Raw genomic sequence first — 25,283 nt, 5'->3', positions numbered from 1 at the left:
CCCTAGAGACTCTGTAGCAAAAAGAAGTGCTGACTCAGTTGAATATGAGGCTCTAAAACATGATTGAGAAGGGTGTAGAAGATTGTGGTGCTTAATGTGAGCCACTAAAATTGTTTCTTCACCATCTTCTCCGTAATTTTATCGATGTACGGAAGTAGAGAGATGGGACGAAGACTTTCCAACAGCTTGGGGTTAGCCGAGGGCTTTTTCTTTAAAGGTAGGACAATCGCATGCTTCCATGTCCTGAGGACCTCCCCACATTTAAAAGATAAGTTCATAAGTTGCTGCACATAGGGTACTATGCCCTCCCTCATTTTGCTTGGAGTTGCAGGATCAGTAGGGGAGCCTGATTTAATACTTAGAGCCACCCCCATGAGCTCTGTCACTGGGGGAGATAGAATTTCTTTAAAAGGATTGAAACCCAGCTCAATAGATCTCTCAGACTGTGCGGCAGGGCGATTGCAGGCTTCCTCAGGGAAGGTATTGTATATATTTTATATTTTCAATAGGAAAACAATTGGCGATCTGATTGCACCGCTCCACAGAACTGGTAGGTGTGGTCATAGTCCTCTCTAGGGATGAGATCTCTTTAAGAGTAGCATACAGTTCCTTAGAGGAGTTTTCCGCAAAGAGTTCCACATTTTAGAGGCAAGAAAGCTAAAAGAACATCCTCCTATTCTAGCTTAATTGGGCAAGGGTATCTCAACAAGAGCACCCCTGTAGATAGCAAGCTTCTTCCAGGATAGTAAGGTTTCACTAACATAGTCCGGTATTGGGGGCCTTTCCCGTAAAGGATTTTATGGCAAAAGCACATAGGTTTGAAAGCTTTTCTTTTGCAAGCAGGATGCCAGTGGTGTTTGATAGGGGCAGAGTTCATGCAAGAGAGCCTGGAAGGATTACGCAGCAGACATGCTGCTGCATTCTGCACACTCTGAAGTTGTTCTGTTGTACATTTGGAGAAATACCAAAGTAGAGCACATTACAATAGACCAGCCTGGCTATTACCAGTGCCTGGACTATAGATTTCCTAGCGGCTACTGGAAGGAGACTCAAGATTTTGCTGAGTGTTTTCCAAAATACCCAAAAATTTTCCAGCCAGGCATGTCACCTGGCTATCAAAAGAGGTTGGTGTCAAACTCAAAGAAGAGATTTTTTACATTTTGCTTCGGGGACAGTACTAGTCCAAGGGCATCTGGCCACCAAGCAGTGGACCAGATAGTAGGCTGTTTTCCTAGAACCAGTACCTCCGTCTTTCCTTCATTAATTTTAAGGAAGCCGTTATCCATCCACTCCGCAACGAGGCAGGATCTGAGTCGAGCTGCCGTGGCTCCCTCAACTATGGGTTGCATCACCATCACTTTCACTCGTGGTCCAAGATATGGGTGTCATGTTCAATGATTAACGTTTATTCATAACCAATTATTTTACCATCTACTTTCTTCCTGAGTTGGATGAAGTTAAAGTGTGCCAAGTTCTCTTGACCCTCATGTCTGGCTTACTGGATAATCCCAGTATTTTTTTTCCATCCTAGAGGATTTAATGCCCACCATCAGCAGCAAGACTTGTCCAATCCTTAACATCTCATTCTCCTTCAGGCAAGCACCGGATGTTTGTACTAAAGTGCATTCCTACTTCTCCGACTCCCAAAACAAAGGTTCAAGTGCCTTCTTATTTGAAGAATTTCCGCAATATCATATTGTTCCCTAGTCAGGTCAAGTAAATAGAAAGATACCTTGTCAAATGGTTGGCTAATTTCCTGAAATAGCAGGATTTCCTAGATGGCTAACAGAAGTTTCTGAGCAAGGCTCAGCATAGAAACTGACCCGCATGAGCCACAGGCAAAGGTGTGACAGTTGGCCTGCTGTTATTGGACTACTCCGAAGAGTTTGCAAGTGAACTTAGTGAACAAAAAATCTTGCGATATCAGTTCTGACGATGTGTTTGCCATTTTTCTCAAATTTCTTCAAATGGAGAGGTTGAATATGTTCACATGATGGTTAGTCTAGGTGACAGAAGGCGCGCCTGCCAAGTCAGGCTGTCAAAAAATGCTATGGAGTGCTTCGTGAAATGCAGGAAGCTGAACAGGAGACGCTCCGAGAAAGAGAGGGAATCGCGAAGCCCTCCAAGCGGGCTCGGAAGACTGAGCAAGAGAGCGACGACGCTCCGGGTCCCACAATGCGTCGGCCGGACGAGGAGAAGGCGAAGAGCAACTATGCTTCTTCACTTTCTTCTTGTGCTTCGACTTACCGGAGGAGTGCGAAGACTTTGCAGATGAGTGGTGGGGACTCCACGACCGGTCCAGTGACCTTCCTCTCGACCAGGACCTTGAACGACCCAGAGTGGACTGCTGGGCCTCCAAAGGCTTTCGGGACCGCTCCGGCAAAGACTTCAGGTTCATGGCCCGGCAGTCGGAGCACAACTTCGGATTGTGGCCGCGCACCAGGCACCAAAGTCACATGAGGTACAGATTGGCGACCGACATCAGCTTGTGACAGGAGTCACAGGGCTTGAATCCTGTCCGACGATGGGACATCCCTCGTGCAAAAGGAGTCGAAGACTCGAAAAAGAGGTCGACAAAAGTCGAAAAAAGTTTAGTAAAAAAATACTGAGGGGCACGCTCTCTCCGGATCTGCACTGGCTGGGGCGAAAAAGAAAGAAGTGACGTCAGAGAGCAGGGGTGGCGTTTAAATAGACACCGCGATGTCATCCTTGCGACCACAACGCCGACCACAAACGCGGAGTTGACCACCGCCACCTACTGACATGCAGGGGTACTGCTACCAAAAAATGTATCTGGATCCAGTCTGACCCTTGGGGTAATTCTAAGGTAAGGGATCTATAACTACAGTCTCTTTCCGATAGGAGAGGCTAATTTTGTATTAAATGAATGCCAAGCTGCATGAGTTGGGGAAGACAGAAGCAAAATATACATACATCACTATTTGAAGCTGGCTCAGACCATTGAGTCCACAGGCTGTCAGACCAAGTGATCAACAAGGACATCTTTGGAATATTTTACCCAAGGACCAGACTAAATTAAAGACAAAAGCTAATATCTTAGAAGTGTAGCAGGTATTTTCTGTGGAGTAAATGGGAAGTGAGGATATAGTACAAGAATTTGCTAATGTGGTTTCTGAAAGTTTGAGAAATCCACACAATCATGCACACAAATTCTGCCTATAGCCAATTGATGAGATCATTTAGACCCAAAAAATTAAATGAAGTGCCCCTTTCTTTTAGATATGAATTGAAAAAAGAAGCTGGATGAAATTAAGCAGAAGGTGTTTTTGAAGAAGTAGAATCAATACTGTAGGTGTCTCCACTTGTTCTACCAAGGGTGACAACAATTGGCTCTTATGCATTGCTCTGAGTGATTTAAATGGCAACATTCAAGCTATTAGCTGATATTAATAATTTGATGGGTATGTTGGATGCGGCTAAGGTGTATTTGACTTTAGATCTGCAACTGGTAGAACAATGGACTGAGGTGGATCAAGATGTGAAGAACCAAGTGAATTTTATAACAATGGAGTGTGATTTGCGGTTCAAAGGGGTGCCTTTCACATTGGCTTCCAGTGTTTTTCAATGTCACATGCATTACTTCTTGATAGTAGTGAAAACATATGCACAATGTTTTCAAGATTATATTTCAGTGTTAAACAGGATAATGAGGGTCATACCGAAGTATTATTGCAAGTGTGTAAAAGACAGAGCAACTTGTCTCTCACTTTATATATAAAAGGGCTACTTAGGGTTTTGTTGAAAAAAGGAGAAGTGTAGCTTTGAAGAGTTGCACAAAAAGGCACAGTTCCAGATTCTTTGCATTACACATCTTGGACTATTGTCTTCTACAACGGTTCTGCATGTTCTGAGTAATCCTCGTTTAAACTACTACTCCAATAGCAGCCCCACAAATCTCCAGGCAGCCTTTTCTCCCACTTTACCATTACATATCACTATTAGCCTTGTATTCCCTTTCATCTGACATAACACTCAAAATACAGATGCTGGCATAATGAACCAATAACAGTCTTGAAGCAAAGATAACGCTGTATAACACATGCTGCACCATACACAGAACCTTACCTCAGAACTTTGGTTGTGAGGAGCTGCCCTGGCTTTATATACGACTTGTACACAGAATGGTCACTGACAAAGAACTGCGAAACATGCTTGAACTGGGCACGACCCACAATAGAGGCAGACAAACTAAAAAAAAAAAAAGGTTATGTTATTTTGTCACTGGTAAATATTTAAAGACAATATAGCTGAACAATGAAATTGAATTTGACTTGAAGGTAACATCTTTAGACTTTTGGTTACGTTAATGAAAAACTACACTTCCCACCTGATGAACACGCCTTCATCCTGGACTGATTTCATATAGCCTCTTATCAACTGTCCTTCTTGAATATCAGTGATGCATGTAATCTCACGATCTACCACTTTCTCAGTGCTCCTTGGATTTGTCCTGAGAAAAAAACAATTATAAAATAAATATCAGTTAAAGAGTGCTCATTTTCCCAACTCTGTGCTTTAAATGTATGTGGAGAGAAGTACTTTGAATAAATGTATGTGGAGATAAGTACTTGGAATAAAACACTGATTTGCATGATTTGTTATCGCCTATATTCTAAGTATCGTGTATGTTGCACAAGATGGAATTTGTGAATTTTTATGTTAACAATACAGACCCTCTAATATACCTTTGGAACCAGATGGAACATCATTCAAGAAGAAAAAAGAAAGGGTAAGATTTGGCCGGGTTATGTGATGGAAGTGGTCTACAGATACTTTGAGACACCTCAAGAGTATTTTGATTCAGCCTTTTTTTTAAATTGGCCTAAATAAGAGAGACACCTCTTGACAGTGGGAGTATCTAAATTCAGCCAAGATGAGGAACAGGTGTCTTGTAGTTTTTGAGAAGCTCTTCCACAGTCTCACTAAGTGTTTTCCAAGTCTGATAGTTTTCATCCTAAACAATAGGATGGGATGGGGACTATGGTCACCATGTGGGAGTACGTGGGCGTTTGTCCAACCTCCGAATGGCAAGGTATAGAACAACGAGCCTGGAGTCTGCACACTCAGCACCTACGCACATGAAACCAGACAATGTGAGAATATTTCTCAACTGTTGATGAATTTCTGCTCATATAATAGTTCTCCCTCTTCTCTTAACTACTCCTAGAAAATGACAGTGCATGGTGAAGATAGAACCAGAGTTGTGGATATGTTATCACCATCTCTTCCTACTGTAGCTTGCTTCTGCAAGAACCTGGATTTGGATTTTCATTGATTGGGGTTACAGAAGCTGAAGTAGCATTGGAGAGGGAAAATACATAACAGTGCCACTTAGCAGCATGAAGGCTGTATAAAACACCAAATTATATTATTAGTTTATAGTCTAATTTAACCACTGCAACTGGATCTGATGACATTCCTGTAAGAAAGCTTGGAGAACCTGATCACTAATGGTTCAGTGGCCACAAAAATGTTATTTGTACTTGGGTACGTTAAAGCTGAACTTAAAGCTCAACTCAATCTGTGCTTAAATAATTTCAGAGGCTCGTGACCACATACAAATGTGTGGGTACATTTATTTGTCCCTAGTTTTCCCTACATGAATGTTTGTGATTTGCTTCTTGATCATTTAGATACACTGATTTCATGATAATCGGAGTTTGCCAATTTTAGTCCCTATGGGCAGATTATGATAGACAAAGGATACAACTGAGTTTAAAAATATGATAAACTCTTCTCTACAACCATATATATTTCCTTTGCATATAATACAATAAGTACCTTTAATACCATTATGTATGCTTGATCTACATGTTTCAATGGTTTAAGTCCATGAGTAGCACATCCATGAAGTGGCAATGTAAACCATAATCTTAATATCAGAATACGCCCAAAATAAAGGAAGTTATATATCAATGGGGTAACCCGAAATACTACCGGACCCGGGTAGAACTGCAGTACAGCAAAAAAGCGGTCACAGTAGTGTTAATTTCATAAAAAGGTCATAAAACCATTCAGGGCATAACCATCAGGTATCTGCAACAAATGCAATTTCTTTTCTTAGACATCAATACATTGTTGGAGACAACACAATTGTCTACACATTTGAAAAAATGGTGCTCAGGAGGAGGAGAAGAGGAGAGGTGCTCAAGAGGAATGTGCGTGCGTGAGGGTTGCAGAAAAGGAAAGGTAATGTGCCGGTAAGGTGCCATATGTACAATAAATTTACATGTTGAAACCTGTCCAACCTAACAGGCAAAGTATTACAAAAAATCATAGCACTGTATTGACGCAGATAACAAATCTCAGTCGTCAGAGCTTGTATCCAAAAGGGAGCAATGGTCAACGTTTCGACCCCTTCATGCAGTTAAGGTTATTGTTGAGAATAGGTGGTCCCCTCAAGGAAAGCCTGCAGGGAAGGGACCCCTGAAGTGTTTTGAGTGTAATCAGGAAGGGCACTTCAAAGGGGATCCCAAGTGTCCTAAGCGAGCACAGCCCCCCACCAATGGGCAGTCACTGGGGATGGAGAGTGAAGAACTTGGGGAGGAGTTGGTCCCAGTTAGTAGTGGAGGGCAGCTGAGATGACCCTAGTGTCCCTTGGTGACAGCAAGATGGTCCAGAGAACACTCATGCCTGACAATACTAGGAAGTACAGGCAGTGGGTGACCATCAAAGGGAAGAGGGTGGAGGCTCTGAGAGACACAGGAGCCAGCACTACCATCTGGTAATGTCTTCAGAGCAGGTAGTCCTCAATGTGGTTCACCAAGTGGTTGCTGAGCGTCAATGTTTGGTAGCTCAGGTTCCTTTAGGGTAGCTGTGGGTCCATCCATGCCTGTGGACTGTCTGCTCAGAAATGACCTGGAGCATACCGCCTGGAAGGAGGTGGAGCTTACGTTGCACTTGGAGATGAGATGATTGACTGAGTGGGTGTGCCTGACCACACAGTCCTTGGCAGCATGTAAGGGTGATAAGAACGACCTGGAGCCTGAAACCCGCCCCTGAAATTCCCACAGTTCGGGAGGAGGATGAACCTGAGGGGAACATTCTGGAACCTACAGAGGAAGATGTGGCTGAACTGGGGAACCTGCCTGAGCTGTCCCACTGGCAGCCGGATGGAGGTCCCTCTAGGGAGGAGTTCTGCACAAGGCAGAAATAATGCTCTGCTCTTGTGGGTCTTCGGAAGTCGGACGAGGCCCAGGCAGCTTGTAACGCCTCTGGAACTTACCCGATTTACTGGGAGAATGATCTGCTGTATATTGAGTCTAAGGTTGCTGAGCCTGGGGCAGCCCATGTGCTGGTAGTACCCCAGCCCTTCAGAGCCTTCTTACTGGTTCTGGCTCATGATGTGCCCCATAGCAGGTCATTTGAGGCAAGACAAAACCCTTGACAGGCTTGTCACCATCTTTTATTGGCCTCAAATTAGGAAGGCCTCAGATGCATTCTGCAGGTCCTGTCCTAAGTGCCAGGCCCTTGCTCACTTTGCCACTGGATTCAAGATAGCCTGCTGATGAGGGTTATGAACCCGAAACCGGTCACAGGATGCTTGTTTCTGGTCCAGGGAAGACATGGCTTGGCAGTTCGGGCTGGATAGTTCCCATGAGGCACAGGGTCAGACTGATTTGCATATGGCTATGTCTGAACTGGGGTGGTGGAGTGAGCTAAAGAATAATGGATTAAACCCAGATCAGTTGACTGGGGGTGAGTGTTTGATTAGCTCAAACGCTCCGTCCATCATCCCCTTTGGTATTGCTTTGTTCGCCCTAAGTTGGCAGGGTATGCCCAGACGTGGGTCCCTTGCTCACTTTGCCGCTGGATTCAAGATAGCCTGGCTGATGAGGGTTTTGAAACCGAAACCGGTCCCAGGATGCTTGTTTCTGGTCCAGGCAAGACATGGCTTGGCAGTTCAGGCTGGACTGTTCCCATGAGGCACAGGGTCAGACTAATTTGCATATGGCTATGCCTGAACTGTGGTGGTGGAGTGAGCTAAAGAATGATGATGGATTAAATCCAGATCAGTTGACTGGGAGTGAGTGTTTGATTAGCTCAAACGCTCCGTCCATCATCGCCTTTGGTAAAGCAACAACCTGGAGTATACCGCCTGGAAGGAGGCGGAGCTCATGTCGCACTTGGAGATGAGATGATTGCCTGAGTGGCTATGTCTGAACTGTGGTGGTGGAGTGAGCTAAAGAATGATGATGGATTAAATCCAGATCAGTTGACTGGGAGTGAGTGTTTGATTAGCTCAAACGCTCCGTCCATCATCGCCTTTGGTAAAGCAACAACCTGGAGTATACCGCCTGGAAGGAGGCGGAGCTCATGTCGCACTTGGAGATGAGAGGATTGCCTGAGTGGGTGTGCCTGACCACACAGTCCTTGGCAGCATGTAAGGGTGATAAGAACGATCTGGAGCCTGAAACCGCCCCTGAAATTACCACAGTCTGGGAGGAGGCTGAACCTGAGGGGAACATTCTGGAACCTATGGAGGAAGATGTAGCTGAACTCGGGAACCTGCCTGAGCTGTCCCACTGGCAGCAGGATGGAGGTCCCTCTAGGGAGGAGTTCTGCACAAGGCAGAAATAATGCTCTGCTCTTGTGGGTCTTCGGAAGCCGGACGAGACCCAGGCAGCTGGTGACGCCTCTGGAATTTACCTGATTTACTGGGAGAATGGTCTGCTGTATATTGAGTCTAAGGTTGCTGAGCCTGGGGCAGCCCATGTGCTGGTGGTACCCCAGCCCTTCAGAGCCTTCCTACTGATTCTAGCTCATGATGTGCCCCATAGCAGGTCATTTGGGGCAAGACAAAACCTTTGACAGGCTTGTCACCATCTTTTATTGGCCTCAAATTAGGAAGGCCTCAGATGCATTCTGCAGGTCCTGTCCTACGTGCCAGGCAAGTGGCATGGCAGGGAGAAATGTAAGGCTCCCCTGCAACCTTTTCCTGTTGTGAGCACCCCTTTTGAGAGGGTGGGCATTGGCATTGTGGGGCCTTTGGATCCCAAAACAGCCATGGGCATCAGGTTCGTCCTGGTCTTGGTGGACCATGCCACCAGGTACCCAGAAGCTATCCCTCTGAGAGACTGCGCCCACCGTTGCCAGGGCACTGATGGAGATCTTTAGCCGCGTGGGTTTCCCCAAGGAGGTTGTATCTGACCTTGGTAGCAGCTTCATGTCCTGGAACATGAAGGCCATGTGGAAGGTGGGTGAAGTAACCTACAAGTTCTCCACCCCCCAAACCAGTGGGTTGGTTGAAAGTGTCAACCGTACCCTCAAAAGCATGATTATGTGCATCTCTGAACCCATAAGACATAAGTGGGACGTCCTCTTGCCATGTCTTTTATGTGCCTTTAGGGAGGTACCACAGAAGGGGGTTGGCTTCAGCTGTTTTAAACTCCTGCACAGGCACCCTGTGAGAGGACCTCTCAGTTTGGTGAAGGAGGGTTAGAAGCAAGCTCCCAAAGGAGCCACCACTAAATGTGTTCAGTTACATGCTGGCCTTCTGCAACCAGACATCCCACATCTGAAAACTCGCTCTGGAGAATCTGGAAGCTAGCCAGGAAGACATGACACGCTGGTGTAACCAGTATACCACTCTGAGTTTCAGCCTGGTCAAGAGGTGTGGATGATGGTACCCGTAGAGTCCCATGCTCTTCAAGACCACTGGTATTGCCCGTTTGAGGTGAAGGAGCACAAGAGTGACATCACCTACATGGTAGACTTGCATAATCCTAAGAACCCTTTGAGGGTCCTGAACACGTATCGCCTCAAGCCCCACTTCAAGAGGTCTGAGAAGACTGTGCTCTTGCTCACAGATGATGGGGTGAAAGAAGAGAGTAAACCTCTCCCAGACCTCATGTCTTCCAAAGAGCAGGATAGATAAGTAGAGGGTGTGAGCCTCTCCACAACTTTGACTCTGGAGCAGCAGAGAGACTGTCAGTTGCTGGACAGTTTGCTTCTCTGTTCACACGCATCCCAGAAGTCACCCATTGATGCACTCATGGCATTGGCACAGGGGATAGCCTTCATGTTCAGCACAAGTCTTACAGGTTGTCTGACAGAGTGAGGGCCAGCATCAAAGATGAAGTCTCCAAGATGTTGGAGTTAGGGGCTATTGAGCCCTCCAACAAGCCTTGGTCCAGCCCAGTGGTTTTGGTCCCCAAGGCTGCACCACCCAGTGTTACACCTGCACTCCGGTTCTGTGTAGACTACCGTGCTCTCAATACGGTCACTAAGACTGACACGCACCCCATCCCAAGAACTAATGAGCTCATTGATCGGCTTGGAGCTTCCAAGTTCCTCAGCACATTTGATTTAACATCTGGGTACTGGCAGGTTGCCTTGACCGAGGGGGCACAACAGAGGTCAGCGTTTTCAAAGCTGGAAGGGCGCTACCAGTTCCGGGTCATGACTTTTGGGTTGAAGAACGCCCCTGCCACCTTCCAGAGGTTGGTCCAGTCTCGGTTGCAGAACTTAAGTGCTGCCTACCTTGATGACAGTGTAGTCTTCAGCTCCAGTTGGGAGGACCATTTGCACCACCTTGGAGAAGTGTTGAGGGCCCTGCAGAGTGCAGGCCTCACTATCAAGGCCAGTAAGTGCCAGATAGGGCAGGATTCTATAGTTTACTTGGGTCACCAAGTAGGGGGAGGCAAAGTGCAGCCCCTACAACCATAAATAGACACCATTCTGGCTTGGGCCCTCCAAGACCTAGACAGAAGTGAGAGCCTTCTTAAGTCTCACTAGATATTACAGGAAATTCGTCGAGGGCTACAGCACCATTGTTGCCCCCTTGACAGAGCTGACTTCTAAGAAGCAGCCACGTCAGGTGATCTAGACAAAGGTGTGCAAGACTGCTTTTGTCGCCTGAAGATGGCCATGTGCATGGCAGACTGATGCCTCGGAGCATGGCGTGCTGGGCTGCGCTCCCACAGCTAAACAAAGAGGGCATAGATCAACCTGTAGCCTTCATTAGTAGGAGGTTACTTCCCAAGGAAAAGAGGAAGAGCACAATAGAAAGGAAAGTTTATGCTGTGGTCTGGGTGCTGAAGAAGCGAAGATCCTACTTGTTTGGGGCTCACTTCCGGGTTCAGACAGACCACAGGCCCCACAGAAGATTTATCCAGATGAGGCATTACAATCCTAAACTGTTGTGGTGATTAATCTTCCTACAGGTAATTGTCTTACAGTAGAACACCGCTCTAGATCAGAAAACGCCAATGCTGATGATCTTTCCGGGTTCTTCCACCTTAGTGAAAAGCATTCCCAAAAGGTCGGGTAGTTCTCCCCACTTTCCGATGTGGGGGGACACGTGTTAGACCTGGCATCTTCGGCCATGGTTTCCATCTGTCTTTTTGCTTCTGGCCTCTTGTTTTTTGACTGTGTTGAAGTTCGTTTTTGCTGGCTTTAGGACTCTTTTATTGGCATATTTGATTTACTAATAGGTCCCTAGTACAGTGCACTGTGTGCGCGTAGGGCCTATAAATTAAATGCTACTAGTGGGTCTGCAGCACTGGTTGGTCCACCCACATGAGTAACCCTTCAAACCTGTCTCAGGCCTGCCACGGCAGAGCCTGTGTGCGCAGTTTTAAAATGCAATGTTGACCTTGCACGCTACTTACCAGGCCCAAAACTTCCTTTTTAGGTTCTGGCTAGCGACACAGCGCATGCGTTGCTCGCCTTGGCGAGATCCATTGTCGTCGACTTGGTGTGTTTGTATGTGTATGTGGTCACCTGCCTGTGTTTATAGAATGTCTATGTAGATGTATTGGCAAGATCTATTGTCGTCGACTTGGTTGCTGAAGGGGGACGGGAGATGTGCACTTGCCCGGACAGCCGATGTGCACGCAATGCAATAGGTTTAGCATTTACGCGAGTTTAAGCTATTGGCATTATAAATGACAATGCCTTTTATATATGTTTAAAAAAATAAAACATAAATAAAATGCATTGTCATTACAATGCCAATAGCTCAAACTCGCTTAAATGCAAGACCTATTGCATTGCAAATGCTTGTTATTACATGTAATGTACCCCTGTGGTAGGCCCTAGGTTGCCCCATGGGCATGGTGCAGTGTATTTAAAAGGTAGGAAATGTACTTGTGAGTTTTATATGTCCTGGTATTGAAAGAACTACTAAATACGTTTTTCACTACAGAAAGTCCCGTCTCCCATCTCTCCTATAGCTTATCATTGGAGCTGCCTTTTTACACTTTGTAAGTGCAACTTCCAATTAGAAAAAAGATGGAAAATTGACGTTTGGTGTCTCTGGACTCACAATTTAAAAACACATTTTAGGGAAGTTAGTTGTTAAATTGCAGGTCTGAAAAGGCCACTTTTAGAAAGTAGGCATTTTCTTACTTTAACCATTCTGTGCCTCTGCCTGTCCCTAGAATAAATGTCTGGATTGGATGACAGCTGGGCTTTGTGAATTGCCTCTAGACAGTCATACACAAAGGGAGCTGGGGTGTGCCCTGTATATCCTGAGCGCCCAACACCAGGTTGATGAGCCTTTACCTGAGCTAGAGTGGAGGGAGGAGCGGACACTTGCACCTGAATAGGGTTGTGCATGCCCCCACACAGGGTTGTGCATGCCCCCACACAGAGTTACACACCCCCATGTAGTGTTTCTGGAGCATGGGCCAGAGAGGGCAGGGCCCTGTGAACTATAACGACTTTACTTTGAAGTTTCCCTACTTCAAAGACCAAAATGGGAATAACTACTGGACCTCTGACACCATATACTGGACTGAGGACATTCTGCCAGAAATAAGAGCTGTTGTGCTGCCAGGAGGGACTGCTGTTTTGCCGTTTGCTTTGCTGGCCTGCTGCCATTTGCCTGGCTTTGAGAGGACTGGACTTTACTCTCTACCTCTGGCATCTAAAGGTTCTCCAAAGACTCGACTGAGCTTGCCTCCTACTGCTAAAGTCTCAGGGACAACAAAGACTTTGCCTGCATCTTGCTACCAGCACCTGGGCTCCTCTGCTGTGAATCCTGTTCTACCAAGTGGTGTCAAATCCAGTCCTGGGCTCTTGGAAGTGAGTTTTGGTGCGGCAATTAATGCATTTAGCGTCATTTCGAAGCCGGCGTATCCCTGCGATATTGATGGATCCCCGCTGCCTGCCCTGGAGCCATGGACCCCGCTCGGCGAGTGCGACACATTGAATGCGACACATCGACCGCGACTTACAACGCAGCCCGACTTTGTTGCAGCGCCTTCCAAGAACATACACTGCGTGAGTTTTTAACACCACCTCACCGAAGTCTGTGACGCACCAATCAGACTCTGATGCAGTCCTGGCCCAGCGTGGCTCCCATCTGATGCAGCGCATTCAGCCCTGCAGTTAGACATAGATGCCATAGAATCGAAGCATCGTCGACGCTGCGTCGCCTTTAGGAACTGAGGCCTCGCACCAGCAACCAACGCATCACCTCCTCTACGCTTCGTATTGTTCCCGGATGACAAAGCTTCAACGACCTTGGACTGCCTTCAGAAACCGACATCACCTGCACCCGCGAAGCCTTATCTTCACTGTGCCTCGCATAGTTTTTGATTTCAGACGCATCCAAGGTACCGTCAGCGGGTCTGCATGACTCCTTATCCAGACTGCGCTCCATCGGAGTCGGACTGAACTTTGGATTTGTCCCGGTGAAGTGCAACCAGATAGCCGCTGGTTGGAGCTATTCATTTCTAAGTACTGCATTTTGATTTGATCTTGAAAAATTCATATCCTCAATTGTGTATGTTGGGATTTCATCGTTTTGGTCTCATTTTACGAAGACAAATATTAGCTATATTTCTAAATTGGCGTGGAGTACTTTTGTGGTGTTTTCATTGTATTACTGTGTGTGGTTGCACAAATGTTTTAAACATTGCCTCTTCAGTTTAGTCTGACTGCTCTGCTCTTTTTTCTTTGTTCATACCAGCAGGGGGTTTCTTTATTGGAATCTTTAGGATAACCCTTTGAGTTTTTCTGTAACCTTTTCTCACCATGGAAAAAATTAAGTACTTTGGGTTTACTGATGAAGATTTTTCTAGACTCCTTGGCGGCAGCTCTACTTCTGATCGACAATTTACTATTAGCAGTAGTTCTAATGATGAATGGTTTAGACTGCTTAATCTTAAGAAAAAAGCGAGAAGGACCGAGTCACACGCAGAGTTTATGTTGGAGTATCTTAGAGCTGGAGTATTACCAAATGGACTCCGTGTTAGAAACATACCAGGCCTATTCGTAGAAGTAAGAAAGTTTTGGGAAAAATGGTCACTCATAGCGAATAGGTGTTCTAGGGACCAAATGATGCTCATCATTGAGACCGCGAGAGAAATGGTAGAGACTCTCTTGAAGGAAATTGCAGAAATTGAGGATACTTTAAAGAAAAATAACCCTGTCGAAGATGCTAAAAAGAAATTGGAAGAGATTAATATAGAGATGAGTTCCTTCTGTGACTACCTCATAAGAAAGAAAACTGATTAACTTAAAAAGGATATTAGGTATTTCTCTGAGGAGAGAGTCTATCCCTATCTTAAAAATGGTTATTACAACTCTGAATATGAGCACCCACAACAAGGGGAACGTCAATATTGGTCCAACAAGAACATTCTTACATTCTCAGATACTTCTGGCTCTGATAATGAGGGAAGCTCCAACAGTTCTGGGAACTATGGATATGGGAGACCCAATCCCAACGGCCCCTCAAGAAATGGCCGTTTTTTAAGCAATCGACAGGGACCAGCACGAGTGAGATTCAGAAACCAGGACAGAGGTGGTTACCTACCATCAGAGAACTCCCCACAGTTTCTTCAAACGAGACGGAAACAGTATTGGAGGGAATAGGTGAGCATTCCCATTCCCACTCCATTGAGACTGAACATATTAAACCTATCCCTATCTTTAATCTTTCTAAAACAGTACTGGATGAATCCTCCATGCAACTTCTTTCTCGGGGTCTTTCCTTTGTCCCGAGTACTTATCTTGACCATTTTAAAATGAATACAGACATCCAAGCGTTCTTTCGCAAAATCAGACTTAAGAGATATTTTGAAGAGAGACCTTACATCACCATTGATAACAAAACAGGACTGCATCCCAAATCTATTTTAACGCCTTCCCTTGATCAGGTTGACATGGAAGTAGGTATTTTTGAAAGAGTGGTTAGAAATAAAATTCATCAACTACTTACCCATGTCCCTAGACCCCCATTCAACTTGGACTATGCCGAATATCAAGCTCTTAAACATCTTGCTGACAACACTGATGTTACCATAAAACCCTCTGATAAAGGGGGCGGCATTGTAGTGCTAGACAGTACCACCTACAAAGAGCAAATTGAGACCATGCTTAGTATACCGGAACACTATATTAAAGTCAGGTCTTTTCCAGAACAGAGAATCAAAATGGAGATTCTTGAAATCACCCAAATAGCGGTAGATAGGGGCTCCATATGTGAACAGTAATTTGACTATCTTAACGTTCCGTTTCACAAAATTCCTATCCTGTATGGGGTTCCTAAGACTCATAAAAATTCCATTTTACCCCCCTTTAGACCCATCGTCTCCACCATTGGGTCCCTTACTGAACCACTCTCCAAATTTGTAGATGTCTATCTACAACCTTTGGCATCTAAACTCACCGGCTTTATTAAGGATACTGGTCACTTTATTAGCATCCTTGAAGGTTTTCCTTTCAACCCGTATACTGACTTCCTGGTCTCAATAGACATTGAGGCCTTGTATACTAATATCCCTCAAAGTGAGGCTTTAGTAGCTGTGAAGAGTGCTTTAGAGACTGGGGATACTATATGTGACCATCTTTTTGTCTTAGAGTGTCTGGCCATTGTCCTCAAGGAAAACTTTTTTGAATTTGATGGCAACATCTATAAGCAGATTCAAGGAGTAAGCATGAGTGCTGCTTGTGCTCCTAATGTCGCCAACATCTATATGGGATCCTTTGAAACCAAAAATGTCTTCAATGAAGTAGTTCCTTTTAGTGAGAACATCCTGTGTTGGCACCGCTACATTGATGATATTTTTTTTATTTGGAGAGGCCCTGAGCAAAAACTTGATGAATTCATGCTCTGGATTAACCTTTGCGATCAACATCTCAGATTTAGTCCTAACATCAGCAAAGAAAGAATTGAATTCTTAGATATTTGGATCCAGGTTATTGGCCAAAATATAGAGGTTTCCCCCTATACTAAGCCCACAGCTCGCAACACTCTTTTACAATATGCCAGCTACCACCCTCGCAGACAGAAGGACAGCATTCCCTTTAGTCAATTCCTGCGTTATCGCAGGAACTGTACCACTATGAAAGATTCTGAATTCCATGCTGAACAACTTAAAGCCAAACTTTTGGACAGAGGTTACCCAAACAGGCTTGTCAATGACTCATACAAAAGAGCAAAATATTACGATAGAATAGCTCTTTTACAAGCTAAACAGACTAAATCAGACAATAAAATCGTATGTGTCACTACTCACTCCAATATCAATCATAAGGTACGTCAGATCATTAACACCCAGTGGCACATCCTTAATTCGGATTCTCAAAAAAGTACCCTCCCCAAACCTATTTTTGCGTTTCGCCGCAATAAAAATCTAAGAAACGTTTTGGTTAAATCAAGAGAACCCCAAAGTAATAAGTTCATACAGAAATCTATTCTTGGAAATGACCCCGTTATGGGAACACACAAATGTGGCCATTGTCACGCCTGTGAGTTTGCCATTGTAGGGCATGTCCTTGTTTGGGGTAAACAAACTTTTACTTTTGAGAACATGACTAACTGCCGCACTAGTAATGTGGTTTATCTCATTCTGTGCCCCTGCCATAAAGGTTATGTAGGTGAAACTGGCAGGGAGTTCAGAGTGAGATTTAGTGAACATAAATCAGCCATACTTAATCACCGTACTGGAGCCCCAATGGTTTCCCACTGGATGGACTGTGGACATTCGGTGAAGGATCTACGTTGGACCATTCTTTTTTTTTTTTTTTTTTTTGAAACCGTTTATTACAAATCTCAAGAATATACAGGTATGGGCCTACAACCTTCCGGCCGGCCGCTAGGATGACAGGAGCATATGACATACGTTCATAAAACACTTGGTGGGCAGAGGAGCATAATCAGGAGGTATCAGTGCCGTGGGCCATATCAGTCAGACCCCACAATACGGTTTCATTTTATACAAACAACAAGAAAAAACCACACCCACAAGGCAACCCGCAATCGACAGTAGCAGCACGTGCTCCCCGAATGGGGGACCCCAAGTAGACACAGGAGTCTAAAGAGGGGAAGGGGAAGAGAGCAAGGACTGGGGGAACCCTGTGCCCGGGGCTGGGGGAAGGAGTCAGCTAAGGGGACGGGGCTGGTGAGGCAGCAGGCAGCAGTGGTGGCGCGCAGATACCCCAACGATAGGCGTTCCAGGGGCCCCATACTTTCACCCATGTCCCAGGCTTACCCCTCGCCACATACACCACCTTTTCTCGAAACATGCACCAGTCCATGTGTTCTTTCCAGGCCGACACCGCCGGGGGCTTCTGGGATCCCCACAGTTGAGCAATATCACGCTTAGCTACCATATATCCCAGAGTCACCCACCACATCTGCGGAGCCGAGTAGTCAGTTGGTTCCCACACATTCAACAGGCACCTCCTCGCTTCAGGCAGCAGCGCGACACGCGTAACCACTCGCAGGACCTCATGCACACCACGCCAAAATCGCTCCACCTTCGGACATTCCCACAAAATATGCAGAAAGGTCGCCAAAGCTCCACACCCACGCTTACACAGCCCATCCTCAGCATAGCCCATACGCAGAAGCCTTGGCCCCGTCATGTAGACCCGGTGGAGTATCTTAAGCTGGACGAAGCGAAGGCGAGCCGGTATGGCCACCTCCTTGGGAGAGGCCACCGCGGAGGTCCAGTCCTCGTCGTCCAACTCCAGCCCATCGGCAACCCAGGCCTCTCGGAGGCCAGTTAGCAAGCCCGAGCGGTCATTGATCAGCTTTTTGTAAATAAGGGAGATCGTGCTGTCTGGGACATGGCCATCTAGCACTCTGTCCTCCAGGGGGGAAGACTCCGGGATGGAGGCAACGTCTGGGAAGACGGAGCCCAGTGCATGACGGACCTGCAGGTACCGAAAGTATTCACTGTCCTGCAGCTGAAACTCCGTCTGCAGCATCTCGAATGTTTTAAATCCCCCCCTCGTCCAGAGATCCCCGACTTTACTGATGCCTATCATGTCCCACTTCTCGAAGCCCTTCGAGGTCCACAGGGAGCCCAACCTCTCAGATGCGTACAGCGGTGACGCCCGGGTCAAACGGTCCTTCCACCCCATAGCTGCATTAGCCGCGTGCCATACTCGCACCATGACACACGTAGGTCCCGTCAGGCGAGCGTCGGGCGCGCCAGAGTAGAGCGCTCGATTGTAGTCGCCACCGGGCAGTAGCATCTTGTCCATTTCAAATGCCGGGTTCAAGGCGGGCCCGTAGAGGCCATGGTTGATTGCAGCTAACTGGGAGGCCCAGTAATACCGTTTAATATCCGGGAGGGCAATCCCCCCGTCGTACCATGGGAGCGTCAACTTCGCCAGGGCAATACGCGGTCTCCCGTCCCAGAACAGGCGGCGCTGTAGACTCTCCACCTCACGGAAGTAGCGCGCCGGGACTAAGTCCATAGTGTTCTGGAGAGCGTACAGGAAGCGTGGCAACGACATCATTTTAAACAGCGCCGCCCGGCCGAGCGGCGAAAGCGGCAGGCGCCGCCAGCGCGCGACGTCCTCCCTCAAGCGCTGGAGGGGGGGAAGCAAGTTCCGCTCGTAGCGGGCCTCCGGGTCCAGAGTAATGTAGACACCCAGGTACCTAAACCCCTGAGCGGCAATCTGGATCGGACAGCCCCGCGGGAGGACGGGAGCCTCCCCGGAGAGCACATACACACATGATTTAGCCCAGTTGATGACAAGGCCTGAGTTGCGGCCAAATGAACGTAAAACATCAACCAGGACTATTAGTGATTTGCGTGGGGAGGCTAGGTACAAAAGGATGTCGTCAGCGTATAGGGACACGCGGTCCTCGTACTCGGGGGTCCAACGGAGACCACGGATGGAAGGCTCCCACCGCAGCCACTCCGCCAGGGGCTCCAAGGCCAGCGCAAACAGGAGCGGCGACAGGGGACAGCCCTGCCGCGTGCCCCGGCCCAGTTCGAATGGGGCCGATACTCTTCCGTTTACCACCACCTGCGCCAATGGGCCCGAATACAACAATTTGACCCAACTGATGAAACCCGGGCCAAATCCAAACTTCGCCAGCATCGCCCAAATGTATGGCCACTCAAGCGTGTCAAACGCCATGGTGGCGTTTAAGGACGCCAGTATGGCCGGCTCCCGCACGAATGGAACACGTGCGAGCACCCCGTGCAAGCGCCGCAGATTAAGGGCTGTGTTGCGATGGGGAATAAAGCCGGACTGGTCTTGATGGACCAGATCGCCCACCACGCCGACCAGCCGATTGGCCAGCACCTTGGCAAGAATTTTGGGCTCCGCATTTAAGAGCGAGATAGGCCGATAGGATGTAACCCGGTCCCGAGGTCTCCCTTCCTTGTGGATCACCACGATTGTAGCCAGACGCTGGTCCAGCGGGAGGGAGCCCAGCGAGTGGGCCGCCAGGAACATCGCGCGAAGGTGGGGTGCCAATGCATCCGGTCGCAACTTATACAACTCGATAGGGATGCCATTCGGGCCCATGGCCTTGCCAGAGGCGACCGAGCGTATGGCGAGGGCAATTTCGTCGGAGGTGGGAGCGGCATCCAACGACACCCTGTCCTCCTCCGAAAGGGAAGGGAGCGCGATATCCCTAAGCAGGGCATGGGAATCCTCCTCCGAGCAGGGAGAAACCGGGGAATACACTTCACGGAAATAATCCGCGAAACAGGAGACAATTTCTTCTGGCTCGGTTACACTCACACCATCCATCCTCTCAATCAGCGGGACCACACGATTCGCTCTCTCCTTTTTATCCAACCACGCGAGCAGTTTACCAGCCTTATCACCCACATCATACAGTCGCCCCTGTTGCTCCCTACTGAGGCCCCTGGCCGCCTCCGTGATGAGGGCCCTGTAGGCCGCCTGCTTAAGCTGTAGGACATGTAGCGCAGCATCTGTCACCCCACCCTCTAGATCACCCTCCAATTCGACAATTTCGGCCTCCACCCGGGTCACCTCCTCCCGCTCGCGCCTCCGGGCATGAGAAATAAGGGATAGGGCCTCCCCTCTGAGAACTGTCTTGAAGGCTTCCCACAGGGAGATAGCCGAAGGGACGGACCCCACATTCTCATCAAAGTATCGCTGTAAGGATTTAATCAAGTCAGCGCGAATGATGGGGTCGCGCAAGTACCAAGCGTTGATTGGAACTACCCTGCCATCACCCCTCGGGCAGACATCAATGTGTAACAGGAGCGGGGAGTGATCTGAAATACCCCGCGCCAAATGGCGCACCTCTCCTACCCTCCCAACATAGGCCGCCGGGACAAGGACATAATCAAGCCGTGAGAGGCTACCATGGGCCCCGGAGTGGAAAGTGTACTGCAGCTGCGTGGGATGTTTTAAGCGCCAGCAGTCCACCAATCCCAGTGTATCCAAGAGGCCGGACAGCCACGCCTGTGCCCGGGGGAGGTCCCTAGGGGGGTGACGATCCACAGTCCCAGAAACCACCGCATTGAAATCCCCCCCAACCACCAGAAGCCCCCCCGGAAGGCCAAGGAGGAGGTGCCCCAGGTCTGCAAAAGTGGTCGACTGTAGCCCCGGTGGGACGTATACTGATACAAAGACAACTACTGTGCCCTCCATTCTTCCCACCAAGACAGTGTAGCGTCCCCTATCATCATGGAGCACCTCATCAATTTCCAACGGGAGCGAGTTCTTCACCATGATGCCCACACCCCGTGAGCCCGACGTGAAGCCCGAGTGGGCCACTAAACGATAGCCACGCCGATTCATGGCACAAAAAGAATTACCAATAAGGTGTGTCTCCTGCAGAAAGACTACATCGGGTGAGATTCGTTTCAAATACTGCAGGACCACACCTCGTTTAATCCTATCCCCCAGTCCATTAACGTTCCAGGACAACAAAGTCAAGTCCCTACCCCCCATCACACACAAAAGCCATCATTCGTCCCCCGGAGAGCACCTTAAGATCAATACAAAAAAGGGTTTGCCTTGTGGTAAAAACGTACAACGACCCACCCCAACCCACCCACCCCAACGGAACTCCCCCCTCCCTGCACCCCTGCATGAGCCCAAACAGCCCCCCCAAAGTGCAGTGTGCCTGTCGCCCCATAGATGGTTAAACTAACTAAGCCCCCAAAGGAGGAGGGAGAACCCCCAAGAGACCCCACACGACCTCCACAGGAGAGGAACTTACTCGAACAGACGAACAGTCCAAAGTGACATCAATTTTGTCCAGAGCGACGCCTAATATTAGTCCCTCAGTCCTGATCCGGCGAGCCCTCTCCCCCAACCGCTCCCCCCCCACCCCCCCGAGCCCGATCCCCAGACAAAGTATCCAGCCAGTCCCCAGCCGCTTCGGGACGATCAAAGAAGTGCGTGCGGCCATCCACCTCCACCCGCAACTTAGCTGGGAAAAGCATCGCATACTTGAGGTTAAGGTCCCGTAGACGACGTTTGACTCCGAGAAAGCTCAGTCTCTGCTTTTGGACCGCTGGAGTGAAATCCGGATAAAAATTGATGTCCATGTTGTCGAGTCTGACCGGTCCCTGTAGTCTGGAGGATTGCAGAATAGCATCTCTGTCCCGAAAGTTGAAAATCCGGGCAATAAGAGGCATCGGAGGGGCTCCGGTCTTAGGCCTTCCCCCGGGAACCCTGTGGGCCCGTTCCACCGCGAAGAATTTACTCAGCCCCCGGGGCTGGAGATGAGTGAGAATCAAGTCCTCCACGAATAGGTCCGCCTCCGCCTCCTCACGTCCCTCAGGCACCCCGATAATGCGGACATTGTTCCTCCGGGCCCGACCCTCGGAATCCTCCAAGCGGCGGTCCATCAGCGCACTCGCCTGGCCAAGCCGGCGCACCTCCTTTTGGAGGGTCGCCACATCTGTCGTGAGGCCCGATGTGGTGTGGGCCAAAGAATCGACCCGATCATTGGTCTTGGATAGATCGGCCCTCACCAAGCCAACATCCACGAGGACCGAGTCTATCTTCTGCGCCAGTGTATCAAAACGCTGGCCCACCGAGGCCTTCATCTCGGCGATAGCACCCATGACATCCCGCAGGGTCAGATCCGCGGGCAGAGCAGGAGCATCAGCCGGGCCCTCAGGGGACCTACGCGGCACCTCAGGAGATCCCTTCTGGAGGGTGTAGCGGTCCATACTATTAGACTGCTGGGCTGCGCCACGTCGAGTCGATTTCACCTTTGCCCGGTCACCATCTTGCTTTGTGGACATGGTTCCAGTCCCCAGATCGTGCCAATCACGTCAAGGGCAGGCAAGCCGGGTCACAGGCTCCGGGGGGGGGGGCCACCGCAGACCCGCGGGGTGGATCACAGCCGGCGGGCCGGCAAGGCACCCCAACGAGGCCACACCACCTCACAGTGCCCCGCGACCCAACCTCGCCAAAACAGCAAGGAGGGTGCAAAAGCGAAAGTGAAAGTGCGGGGTACGCGAGTCGCCGAGCCCTGCCCGCCGCTGTTGTTCACTTTGTCTCCGGATAGCCCCACAGATCTAATCCGGGGTCCGGCGTGGAGAAGGCCGCAAACCTCGATCGATGTTCCCGCCGGTGTCCGAGGTCCAATTTGGAAGCGGAAAACGGGTGCCACCTCAGCTCGGGCTCACCAAAACAGTCCCCTCATCTAGGACAGGATATTTTCAGGATATGTGTAGGAGGTCACGGAGGTCCTCGGGAGCCTCGCACCTACGCGGCCATCTTGGTTGCGCGCTAGGCTCCTCCTCACGTTGGACCATTCTTGAACATATACTACCACCCAAAGATAGCAATATTGATGCCCTTAGGCGTAAGAGAGAGGTGTTTTGGATTTACACCCTCCAGACATTTGACAAAGGACTCAATGAGTCCCTTCCCTGGGAGAATGCCATTATTTGAATTTCGCTCCCCGCTGTTCTTTCGGTTATAGTGCCCTTTGAGGCTCTTCTGACATATCTTTGTTAGGTTTATTTATTTTCATTATTTTCTCCTAATATGTGGCCTGATTCTTTTTCTTTTATTTAGTCTTATATTTTTTGAGTTGGTTATTTTCTTCTGGCGTTTTTAGTTTTTCTGGCTTTATTTCATTATTAGTATTACTTCTTCAATATGGCCGATTCTTTGGTTGCAGACTTGTCTTTTCTTTATTTTCATTCTTTGTCTCCGCTTTGGTCGATTGCCCGCTTTCTATTTTTATTAGTTGGCTCTTTTCTCATGCTTTGCGTGATTTTTCTTCACTTCCTGCTTGGTAGGTATTTGAGTAGTGTATTTTGTACTCTGGCCCTGATGCTAACGGTGGCCGGCTGCGGGACTCGCGGTTTCTATTAAGGCATTCGCCTGGGGCCGTACTCGGTAAGTTTCTAGTTCGCCTGCAAGCCGTTTTTCTCGATATTTCGAGACGAGTATTTCCTGCTTACTTAAACTTGGGTTCATGGGTTTATGTTTATAGATTCTCGGGACGCCTGGGGAGCGCTGTGTAAACTTGGTCCTCACCTCATTTACCCAGACCAGCGGTTAGTCCGTGGTTTCTCAGTCTTGGGGCAAGAAGATTCCCTCACCAAACTGACTCATGTATTCTTGCAAGTTCTCCTTGCAGAACCCGCTGCATTTCTTTCTACTTTATGCGGTATGTAAGTTTATCGCTTGATATATCTTTGTCTTGGTATTGTTCTGTTTATATCTCCTTCTTTCTACATCAATATCTTTTGGTTTTTTCTTTTAGTTTCTGGATGCCATTCTGTATCTTTAGACCGGTATATGCCGACTCGTTGTGTGCCCTACACAGCTTAGATTTGGTCTTCCCTGCCTGAGTCCCCAGCTTAAATTTACGTATCAGGTGTTGAAGCGACGCTCACACCAGTGATTAAAAAGTTCCGCCAAGACGTTTTCTCTTTTAAGTATGAACCTTTCTCTTTTAAGTATGAACCTTTGTAATTTTCTTTCTTCTTTTTTTCTTTCTTCAGTGGGTGCTGGCTTAGAGATTTGTGCTTCATTTCTAACTATGAAGTTATCGGTTTAAATAATGAACGCTACACTATTCACATTATGTCACCTCAACGCTGTTTCTGACACTATCTTTGGTGATGGTATTTTTTCCTTTTCCTTCTTCTAGTTTTGGTTATTTCCTTTTTTCTGGGATTGTATCCTTGCTCCAACAGTTTTTTGTATTTTTTCATTATTTAAAATTCTGGCTTTGTGCTCCACAGACCTTCAGCTTTTATGTGATTGAAGCCCGACATGTAAATAATTATTCAGTCTCAAATAATCCATTTGGCTATTTCTACTAAGACTGCCATGCTATCTGCGCCCTGAGGAAGGAGCTCATTGAATATTTTCGGATCTCCGAAACGCGCGTCGGCGCTTTCTTGTCTTATTTATTGTCTTTTATGTATGTTATATTGTATTGTGCATTATTTATTGCTTGTGTTTTTATATGTATGAATCCATTGTATGTATTTGTTCGTTTAATTGCTTCTTTTGTGTCGGGTATATGGATTGTGTTTCTTCTTTAAATTACATATTGTGTCAATGTTGAATTCAAAATGTGTCTGTTTTTATATATAACAAATGAACATTAGTAGTGACATCACTACAACATTCATATCAACATGTATAAAATTATTTTTGATAAATAAATGAAAATGAAAGTAAAAACAATTTAAATATTATGTTTGGTCTGTGGGTACATCCTAATTTATGGACTTATCGCCTACGAATATTGCATTAGTGGGGGGAATGTGCTTCTGTTTTTTGTATTGATTATTCCCTGACTCCTTTCCCCTCCTACTTATTGATCCAGGGTCCCTCTTTGTTTTTTCATTGAAACCGACATTACCTGCATCCGCGAAGCCTCACCTTCACTGTGCCTCGCATAGTTTTTGATTTCCGACGCATCCAAGGTACCGTCAGCGGGTCTGCGTGACTCCTTATCCAGACTGCGCTCCATCGGAGTCGGACTGAACTTTGGATTTGTCCCGGTGAAGTGCAACCAGATAGCCGCTGGTTGGAGCTATTCATTTCTAAGCACTGCATTTTGATTTGATCTTGAAAAATTCATATAATCAATT

The 25,283-nt window shown here is 47.6% G+C and overlaps 1 protein-coding gene across 4 annotated transcripts in view; it reads right to left on the bottom strand.

Annotated features, from left to right (window-relative positions):
- Nucleotides 1-25,283, bottom strand: part of PDCD11 (programmed cell death 11) — a 618,996-nt gene that overhangs the window by 95,660 nt on the left and 498,053 nt on the right. For all 4 annotated transcript variants that reach the window (XM_085606675.1, XM_085606679.1, XM_085606671.1 and 1 more), the window contains exons 27-28: nucleotides 4,349-4,471; nucleotides 4,087-4,209 (exon numbers count right to left, since the gene is read on the bottom strand). In XM_085606675.1, the coding sequence (XP_085462801.1) occupies nucleotides 4,087-4,209; nucleotides 4,349-4,471 (246 nt within the window). The remainder of the gene's footprint in view (nucleotides 1-4,086; nucleotides 4,210-4,348; nucleotides 4,472-25,283) is intronic.

This window comes from Triturus cristatus, chromosome 1_2 (genome assembly GCF_964204655.1).
Source record: "Triturus cristatus chromosome 1_2, aTriCri1.1, whole genome shotgun sequence".
Classification (NCBI taxonomy): domain Eukaryota; kingdom Metazoa; phylum Chordata; class Amphibia; order Caudata; family Salamandridae; genus Triturus; species Triturus cristatus.
This window is presented reverse-complemented; position numbering and strand designations above follow the sequence as displayed.